General features: G+C 51.5%; 1 protein-coding gene across 1 annotated transcript in view; it reads right to left on the bottom strand.

The window, feature by feature from the left end:
• Window positions 1–582: 582 nt before the first annotated feature.
• LOC134339791 (NF-kappa-B inhibitor epsilon-like) overlaps window positions 583–10,922 on the bottom strand; it is a 37,550-nt gene continuing 27,210 nt past the window's right edge. Inside the window, exon 6 of the mRNA XM_063036567.1 lies at window positions 583–4,333. Coding sequence (XP_062892637.1) covers window positions 4,277–4,333 — 57 coding nt within the window. The 3' untranslated portion in view covers window positions 583–4,276. The remainder of the gene's footprint in view (window positions 4,334–10,922) is intronic.

Genomic DNA, 10,922 nt, shown 5'->3' with positions numbered 1-10,922 from the left:
TTACTAAAATATTGCCTGGGTTTCATCTCCTAAGTTACAGAGAAAGGTTGAACAAGTTAGGTCTTTATTCTTTGGGGCGTAGAAGGTTGAGGGGGGAACTTGATAGAGGTCTTTAAAATTATGAGGGGGATTGATAGAGGTGACGTGGATAGGCTTTTTCCATTGAGAATGGGGGAGATTCAAACAAGAAGACATGAGTTGAGAGTTAAAGGGCAAAAGTTTAGAGGTAACATGAGGGGGAACTTCTTTACTCAGAGAGTGGTAGCTGTGTGGAATGAGCTTCCAGCAGAAGTGGTTGAGGTAGGTTTGATGTTGTTGTTTAAAGTTAAATTGGATAGATATATGGACAGGAAAGGAATGGAGGGTTATGGGCAGAGTGCAGGTCAGTGGGACTAGGTGAGAGTAAGAGTTTGGCATGGACTAGAAGGGCCGAGACGGCCTGTTTCCGTGCTGTAATTGTTATATGGTTATATGGTTTTAAATTTTTTTTACAATAAATATAGATGCATAATTTTTTTTGCAGGTGTGTGGACCTTGCATTGCTCTCAGCAGGAAATTTTCACACGGTCTGAAAACTGCATGGTACTTTCAATGTTTTATTTTGTAATCTGCACACCAAACAAACACAAACCAAAACTCTACATTAGTAAACAATGCCAGGCAGTCAAAACAGGCACAATGGCAAAAGTAAAATGTTTCGACTAGATGGCATCGGCATTCAGCTGGCCAGCGGTTTATTAACAAAGAGCTACCAACTTCCATTCTCTGTGTATTGTTACAATTTGTAACAGTGTTGTAACATAAAACACTGTTAATATAAATATGCTGAAGCGCTAAAATGCTTCAAAGTAAAGGTTGTGGTAAGTTTATTATTCAGGAAATTTATGGACCATATTCATTAACACAATTAATTACAGGGTAGTCCACAATTATATTAGCATGATTTCAAAACGATATTAACATTACATAAGATTCCAGCGGTGTGGCAAGAAGCTGTGTGCATAGCAGCATTTCAGTTCTTGCATGGCCGTTCACCCACACAGTGTGATGGTTAGGCCCCACTCATTGTGCGCATTTCTGGTTGCCCTATTACAGGAACGGTGTGGAGGATTTGGAGAAAGTCCGGAAGAGTTGCACACCAGAATGCAAGGAGAAAACTGCATTGTTTCCACTGGAACGTCAATCACAAGAGATTCTGCAGATGCTGGAAATTCAGAGCAGCAAACACACAAAGTGGTGGAGGAACTCGGCAGGTCAGGCAGCATCTGGGGTGAGGAACCAGAAAGGTTGACTGTTTATCCCCCTCCATAGCTGCTGCCCAACTTGTGAGCCCCTCCAGCATTTTGCGAGGGGGGCTGGTTTAGACAGGGAAGATGGTGGGTGCAACTCACAAAGTGGTGGAGCAACTCGGCAGGTGAGGCAGCATCTGTGGCGAGGAACAGACAATCGATGCTCTGGGTCGAGACTCTTCACCCTTCATTTGTAAAGCTTCCTTGGTTAATGTGGCCGAGGATAGTTTAAGTTTGTTATTTTTATTGAGATACAGCATGAAACAGGCCCTCATGGCCTTTAGAGCTGTGCTGCCCAGCCCCCTGATTTAACCCTAGCCTATTTTATAGTGACCAATGAACCTACCAACCGGTACGTCTTTGGGCTGTGGGAGGAAACCAGAGCACCCGGAGGAAACCCACACATTCCGCGGGGAGAATGTACAGTTCCCATTCAGTGGACGCCAGGACGGAACTGCCCTGAGCTGCAATAGCGTTGTTCTGACCGCTACGCTACCGTGGGATGGATTCTGCCAGTAACCTGCTCGGGCAGTTCAGCTGCACACCTGTCCTGCCGCTCCACGTAATCCTCCCGCTTAAAACCCCGGCCCAATGGGGCCAAATCTAATCAGTGTGAAGGAAATCTAAAAATATGTGGGTTTCTGGAGGAAACAAGGTGGAAAGAGGTTAAGGACAAATGCAGGTATCTTACAAACAATATCACATTCAGAATAGCGTTCCTTTTTCAGAATCTAGTTTGCACAAAGCCAACTCTTCAAAGCAGCAGTTTAGTAATATTTTTGTAACATGGATGGCAGTGTAAACATCAGCAGGGCGTGCTACAGTTCACCCTGTAACAGCGCCAGATCTTCACGTGACCGTCAGGGAAGGATCTGGGCTAACATCCCGTTGGGAAGACAGTGTTCCAGCATTGCCAAGCGAGCCAACCGGGCTCTGATCTCACACCTGCAGAGCCTGACATGGGCGACCAGCTTCTGGGCCGCAGGTGTGGGGTTCGGGGTGTATATGTGGAGGGGAAATAGTGGTTCTGACAGCTGGGCAGGGTCCCCAGGACGTACCCAAGAATGATGAGGGTCAAGACTGCAAAATATCACAGGGTGGTGGACACGGCCCAGTCCCTTACTTAAGCCAGTCTCCCCTCCACACTGACTCCATCAGGAAAGAGGCCAGCATAATCGAGGGCCCCTCCCACCCCAAGCTTTCTCTTTTCTCCCCCTTCCCACAGTACCTCGAGAGCACGGACTCCAGGCTCACAGACAGCTTCTATCCTGCTGTTAGCAGACCTCCTGTATGATTCAGATGGGTTGTTGGCCTCATCATCTACTTTGTGGGAGCCCTTTCCTCGTAATTGTAACACTCTATTCTGCATTAAGAACATAAGAAATAGGAGCAGGAGTCGGCCATCTGGCCCGTCGAGCCTGCTCCACCTTTCAATAAGATCATGCCTGATCTGACCATCTACCTGCCTTTTCCCCATAAATCTCAATTTCCTCTTATGCAAAAATCTATCCAACCTTGTCTTAAATATATTTACTGAAGTAGCCTCCACTGCTTCATTGGGAGAGAACTCCACAGATTCACCACTCTCCTCCTCATCTCCGTCCGAAATCTACTCCCCCGAATCTTGAAGCCGTGTCCGCTAGTTCTAGCCTGACCTACCAGTGGAAGTAACTTTCCTGCCTCTATCCTATCTATCCCTTTATATCTCTATAAGGTCTCCTCTCATTCTTCTGAATTCCAGCGAGTACAGTCCAAGGCCACTCATTGTAACTGCTTTTCCCAGTGTAACGTCTCGATAGTGGGGGTGGATGGTCGTACGTGCAGCTGGTGCACATCACAAGTCCCGGTTATGCCAGGCAGGCGATCTCTGAAGAGTACCCATAATGGCTGGGGTTGCCCGTCTTGTAAAGTGGCAATGGCAAACCACAGCTTGCCAAGGACAATCACGGCCGTGATCGGCCACGTCATACGACACGGCACACGATGAACGACCCTGATGCATTGATGTTTGGGATGATCTGTGCAGATGGCAGGCAAAAGCAAGTTTTCTCGCTGATCTTGGACAATAATACAGCATTCAACCAGGGGATGGGATGTGGCGAGCACCAGCGACCCGGGATCAGTTCCTGGCGCTGCCTGTAAGGAGTCTGCACCTTCTTCCTGTGGCTTTCCTCTGGCTGCTCCAGTTTCCTCCCACCGTCCAGACACGAACGGGTCATGGGGACGTGATGGGGCGGCGCAGGCTCACTGGGCCAGTAGGGCCCGTTACCGTGCGGACAGAGAGGGTGCGATTGCACGAGGGAGAGGGAGGAGTACTGTGCAAAAGTCTTGGACACATTTACATCGCTAGGGTGCCCGAGACTTCTGCACAGTACTGTGGCAATTTGATGTATTGCACTGTACTGCAACCAGAAAACAAAACAAATTTCATGACGTGTGTGAGTGATGACAAGCCTGATTCTGATCTGGGTCTCTATTGTGGACTGAGAGTGGGAAGGGGGCAGGGAGAGGGGAATCATGGTTGGGAAAAGGGGAAGGGAGAGGGAAGCACAAGTCTTAGGCGTATATATTACAGATTTCTATACATTTCTATCTTTTAGATTCATATTTATTTAAATATGGATCAAAAAGAGGGCTAATGCTAGGGTGGGGTGGGGTGGGGAAGAAGACTCGGTAGCAGCAGCAAGACAGGTGCAGAATGGGCCGAGTTTATTCCGTTTTCTTTGGCTCGGAGGTCTGCCTATCCTGCAGGATCGAACCACAGGGCCATCCCTGAGAGACGCGAGCAAGCCTCGTCTTCGAGGAGCGGTGGCTGCCCCATCGCTTGGGTGGGAGAGCAGAGGTGGTGGGGGTCGGTCTACGGGCCCCCTGGGTGTGGGTGCAGGGTCCCCAGTGGTCCAGCCACTGGTCAGGGAGGGCAATTCTCCGTCACCACCGGCCCCCCGATCCTCGGAAGCACCGCGCGCAGTCCGCCATCCACTGAGCTGTCACATGACCGGCCGACCGCGTAACCTCAGGTCGTCGAAGGGCCACAGCTCCAGAACCTGAAGGGTCGAAGGTGATAGGTGAAAGGCTGGATGACTAGATTCCCAAAGCCCGCCTCCCCCACTCCGATCTCCACTGCCCACCGTGCCCCGCGAGTCAGACAGCTCCGGCTCCCCCACCCTGTCCCGGGGTTCAAATCGCAGCTTCCAGAGCCCCTACCCACCCTCTAGCTCATGGAGAGAGGACCTGCCTCGCCTCAGTGTTTCGGGACGTTTGGGTTACAATGGGACTCTCCCACCGGATGTGCAGATCTCCCTCTGTCCTGAGACTCCCAGACTAAGGGCAGTAGAGCCCGCGGGTCCATGACACCTCCTCAGCCGCAGGCAAACCTGATCGCACGACGACAGCGCAGAACGGAAGAAGTAGGCCAATCAGCCCCTCAGTCCTACCTACCCCACATTCAGTATCAATAAATCCACAATAGAATAACAACCAGAACAGAATCCATGAAAGACCACATCAACCAAGGTGCTCAACCAGAAGGCAGAAGGCAAATAGAAATAAATAAATAATAATAAAATAAAACAATAAATACAGAGAACGTGAGATGAAGAGTCCTTGAAAGTGAGTCCATTAGTTGTGGGAATATTTCGGTGATGGGGCGAGTGAATTTGAGTGAAGTTATCCCCTCTGGTTCAGGACCCTGATGGTTGAGGGGTGATAACTGTTCCTGAACCTGGTGGTGTGGGACCTGAGGCTCCTGTACCTCCTTCCCGATGGAATCAGTTCAGAGTTGAGGTTATCCTCACTGGTTCAGGAGCCTGATGGTTGAGGGGTAATGACTGTTCCTGAACCTGGTGGGGGGGAATCCCAGATGACCACATGACCTGGGTGGGGAGGGGTCCCTGATGGTCACATGACCTGGGTGGGGCAGGTCACTGATGGTGACATGACCTGGGGGTGCATGGGTGTGTGTGTGTGTGTGTGTGTTCCTGATGATCACATGACCTGGGTGGAGGGGATTCCCTGATGATCACATGACCTGAGTGGGGGGAGTCCCTGATGATCACATGACCTGGGTGGTGGGGCCCCGGTGATCACATGACTTGGGTGGGGTGGGGTCCCTGATGATCACATGACCTGGGGGGAGGGGTCTCTGATCAGTTGAGGTGCTGTACTCACGAGTGAGGAAGTTATGTTGCAGCTTTATAAATCTGTGGCTCGACCACACCTGGAGTTCTGTGTGCAGCTCTGGTCACCCTGGAGGAGGAGGGATGTGGGGGCTTTGGAGGAGATACACCAGGATGCTGACTGGATCCGAGGGCCTGTGTTATACGGGGGAGGGGGGGCAGTCAGACAAACTTGGGTTGTTTCTTTCGAGTGGCGGAATCTGAGGGAATAACTTCACTTTCCCCATCACTGAACTGTTCCCACAGCCTATGGATTCACTTTGACGATTTCTTCACCTCCTGTTCTCGATGTTTATTGCCTGTTTGTGGTCCTTTGCACTCCAGCCTTCTATTGATTCTATCATGGTGATTGTATTTACAGCAAATGCCCACACGAAACGGAACATTAGGGTTATAGATTGTACCTTAATGGTAAATTTTCTTTGAACTTCTGATAGATTTTATGACAGGCATAAACATGCAGACCAGTTCGTGCCTTTCTCCCAGCATCAAGATGTCTAGTGCCTGAGAGTGTGCATTTACATTGGGAAGGGAAGAAGGGATGTTCAGGGCAGGCTTTTCTACCAGGGTGGGAGTGGAGGCAAGTAGGGACAGCAGATAGGCGCACGTACAGGAAGGAAATGTTTCATATAGAGGCAGACGAGGGTAGTATGAATGGAACCATACTGGGCTGGATTAATGGGCTGAAGGGCCTGTTCCTTAACTGGGGATGGAAGGTGGTGAAGGGGCAATTACCCCCAGCCCCCCCATACTCACTGGTATTCCCCCCATTCCCACCTCCTGTTTACCTCCTCATCGACTCCCTTCCCCAGTAACTCCCATTCAACTCTTTCTCCCCATTCCCCTGTCCCACCCACTCCCATTTCCCCCCAATCCCATATCACCCTGTACCACATACTCCCATTTCCCCATTCCCCTATCACCCTGTACCACATACTCCCATTTCCCCATTCCCCTATCACCCTGTCCCATATACTCCCATTTCCCCCATTACCCTGTACCACATACTCCCATTTCCCCCATTCCCCTATTACCCTGTACCACATACTCCCATTTCCCCCATTCCCCTATCACCCTGTACCACATACTCCATTTCCCCCATTCCCCTATCGCCCTGTCCCACATACTCCCATTTCCCCATTCCCCTATCGGCCTGTCCCACACACCCCCATTTCCCCATTCCCCTATCGCCCTGTCCCACATACTCCCATTTCCCCATTCCCCTATCACCCTGTCCCACATACTCCCATTGCCCCCATTCCCCTATTGGCCCTGTACCACATACTCCCATTTCCCCATTCCCCTATCACCCTGTCCCACATACTCCCATTGCCCCCATTCCCCTATCAGCCCTGTACCACATACTCCCATTTCCCAATTCCCCTATCACCCCTGTCCCACATACTCCCATTTCCCCCATTCCCCTATCACCTGTACCACATACTCCCATTTCCCCATCACCCAGTACCACATACTCCCATTTCCCCCATTCCCCTATCACCCTGTACCACATACTCCCATTTCCCCATTCCCCATCACCCTGTACCACATACTCCATTTCCCCCATTCCACTATCGCCCTGTCCCACATACTATCAATTCCCTACTCCCCTATCGCCCTGTACCACATACTCTCATTTCCCCCATTCCCCTATCACCCTGTACCACATACTCCCATTTCCCCATTCCCCTATCACCCCTGTCCCACATACTCCCATTTCCCCCATTCCCCTATCACCCTGTACCACATACTCCCATTTCCCCATTCCCCTATCACAATGTACCACATACTCCCATTTCCCCCATTCCCCTATCACCCTGTACCACATACTCCATTTCCCCCATTCCCCTATCGCCCTGTCCCACATACTCCCATTTCCCCATTCCCCTATCACCCTGTACCAAATACTCCCATTTCTCCATTCCCCTATCGGCCTGTCCCACACCCCCCCATTTCCCAATTCCCCTATCGCCCTGTCCCACATACTCCATATTTCCCCATTCCCCTATCACCCTGTACCACATACTCCCATTTCCCCATTCCCCTATCACCCTGTCCCACATACTCCCATTGCCCCCATTCCCCTATCGGCCCTGTACCACATACTCCCATTTCCCCATTCCCCTATCACCCCTGCCCACATACTCCCATTTCCCCCATTCCCCTATCACCCTGTACCACATACTCCCATTTCCCCATTCCCCTATCACCCTGTACCACATACTCCCATTTCCCCATTCCCCTATCACCCTGTCCCACATACTCCCATTTCCCCCATTCCCCTATCACCCTGTACCACATACTCCCATTTCCCCATTCCCCTATCGCCCTGTACCACATACTCCCATTTCCCCATTCCCCTATCACCCTGTACCACATACTCCCATTTCCCCCATTCCCCTATCGGCCTGTCCCACACACCCCCATTTCCCCATTCCCCTATCGCCCTGTCCCACATACTCCCATTTCCCCTATCGCCCTGTCCCACATACTCTCAATTCCCTACTCCCGTATCGCCCTGTACCACATACTCCCATTTCCCCATTCCCCTATCACCCCTGTCCCACATACTCCCATTTCCCCCATTCCCCTATCACCCTGTACCACATACTCCCATTTCCCCCATTCCCCTATCACCCGTCCCACATACTCCCATTTCCCCCATTCCCCTATCACCCTGTACCACATACTCCATTTCCCCCATTCCCCTATCGCCCTGTCCCACATACTCCCATTTCCCCATTCCCCTATCACCCTGTACCAAATACTCCCATTTCCCCATTCCCCTATCGGCCTGTCCCACATACTCCCATTTCCCCATTCCCCTATCACCCTGTACCAAATACTCCCATTTCCCCATTCCCCTATCGGCCTGTCCCACACACCCCCATTTCCCCATTCCCCTATCGCCCTGTCCCACATACTCCCATTTCCCCATTCCCCTATCACCCTGTACCACATACTCCCATTTCCCCATTCCCCTATCACCCTGTCCCACATACTCCCATTGCCCCCATTCCCCTATCGGCCCTGTACCACATACTCTCAATTCCCTACTCCCCTATCGCCCTGTACCACATACTTCCATTTCCCCATTCCCCAATCACCCCTGTCCCACATACTCCCATTTCCCACATTCCCCTATCGCCCTGTACCACATACTCCCATTTCCCCAATCCCCTATCACTCCTGTCCCACATACTCCCATTTCCCCCATTCCCCTATCACCCAGTACCACATACTCCCATTTCCCCATTCCCCTATCACCCTGTCCCACATACTCCCATTGCCCCCATTCCCCTATCACCCTGTACCACATACTCCCATTTCCCCATTCCCCTATCACCCCTGCCCACATACTCCCATTTCCCCATTCCCCTATCACCCTGTACCAAATACTCCCATTTCCCCATTCCCCTATCGGCCTGTCCCACACACCCCCATTTCCCCATTCCCCTATCGCCCTGTCCCACATACTCCCATTTCCCCATTCCCCTATCACCCTGTACCACATACTCCCATTTCCCCATTCCCCTATCACCCTGTCCCACATACTCCCATTGCCCCCATTCCCTTATCACCCTGTACCACATACTCCCATTTCCCCCATTCCCCTATCACCCGTCCCACATACTCCCTTTTCCCCCATTCCCCTATCACCCTGTACCACATACTCCCATTTCCCCCATTCCCCTATCACCCTGTACCACATACTCCCATTTCCCCCATTCCCCTATCACCCTGTACCACATACTCCATTTACCCCATTCCCCTATCGCCCTGTCCCACATACTCCCATTTCCCCATTCCCCTATCACCCTGTACCAAATACTCCCATTTCCCCATTCCCCTATCGGCCTGTCCCACACACCCCCATTTCCCCATTCCCCTATCGCCCAGTCCCACATACTCCCATTTCCCCATTCCCCTATCACCCTGTACCACATACTCCCATTTCCCCATTCCCCTATCACCCTGTCCCACATACTCCCATTGCCCCCATTCCCCTATCGGCCCTGTACCACATACTCTCAATTCCCTACTCCCCTATCGCCCTGTACCACATACTCCCATTTCCCCATTCCCCAATCACCCCTGTCCCACATACTCCCATTTCCCACATTCCCCTATCGCCCTGTACCACATACTCCCATTTCCCCATTCCCCTATCACTCCTGTCCCACATACTCCCATTTCCCCCATTCCCCTATCACCCAGTACCACATACTCCCATTTCCCCATTCCCCTATCACCCCGTACCACATACTCCCATTTCCCCCATTCCCCTATCACCCTGTACCACATACTCCCATTTCCCCATTCCCCTATCACCCCGTACCACATACTCCCATTTCCCCCATTCCCCTATCACCCTGTACCACATACATTTCCCCCATTCCCCTATCACCGTGTACCAAATACTCCCATTTCCCCATTCCCTATCACCCAGTACCACATACTCCCATTTCCCCATTCCTCTATCGCCCTGTCCCACATACTCCCATTTCCCTATTCCCCTATCACCCTGTACCACATACTCCCATTTCCCCATTCCCCTATCACCCCTGTCCCACATACTCCCATTTCCCCCATTCCCCTATCACCCTGTACCACATACTCCCATTTCCCCATTCCCCTATCGCCCTGTCCCACATACTCCCATTTCCCCATTCCCCTATCACCCTGTACCACATACTCCCATTTCCCCATTCCCCATCACCCCTATCCCACATACTCCCATTTCCCTCTTTCCCCATCACCCCTGTCCCACATACTCTCAATTCCCTACTCCCCTATCGCCCTGTACCACATACTCCCATTTCCCCATTCCCCTATCACCCCTGTCCCACATACTCCCATTTCCCACATTCCCCTATCGCCCTGTACCACATACTCCCATTTCCCCATTCCCCTATCACTCCTGTCCCACATACTCCATTTACCCCATTCCCCTATCGCCCTGTACCACATACTCCCATTTCCCCATTCCCCTATCACCCCTGTCCCACATACTCCCATTTCCCACATTCCCCTATCGCCCTGTACCACATACTCCCATTTCCCCATTCCCCTATCACTCCTGTCCCACATACTCCCATTTCCCCCATTCCCCTATCACCCCGTACCACATACTCCCATTTCCCCATTCCCCTATCACCCCGTACCACATACTCCCATTTCCCCCATTCCCCTATCACCCTGTACCACATACATTTCCCCCATTCCCCTATCGCCCTGTCCCACATACTCCCATTACCCCATTCCCCTATCACCGTGTACCAAATACTCCCATTTCCCCATTCCTCTATCGCCCTGCCCCACACACCCCCATTTCCCTATTGCCCTATCACCCTGTACCACATACTCCCATTTCCCCCTTTCCCCTATCACCCTGTACCACATACTCCCATTTCCCCATTCCCCTATCGCCCTGTACCACATACTCCATTTCCCCCAT

This window comes from Mobula hypostoma, chromosome 30 (genome assembly GCF_963921235.1).
Source record: "Mobula hypostoma chromosome 30, sMobHyp1.1, whole genome shotgun sequence".
Classification (NCBI taxonomy): Eukaryota; Metazoa; Chordata; class Chondrichthyes; order Myliobatiformes; family Myliobatidae; genus Mobula; species Mobula hypostoma.
Note: the sequence above shows the minus strand (reverse complement) of the source record. Positions and strands in the feature narration are given on the sequence as shown.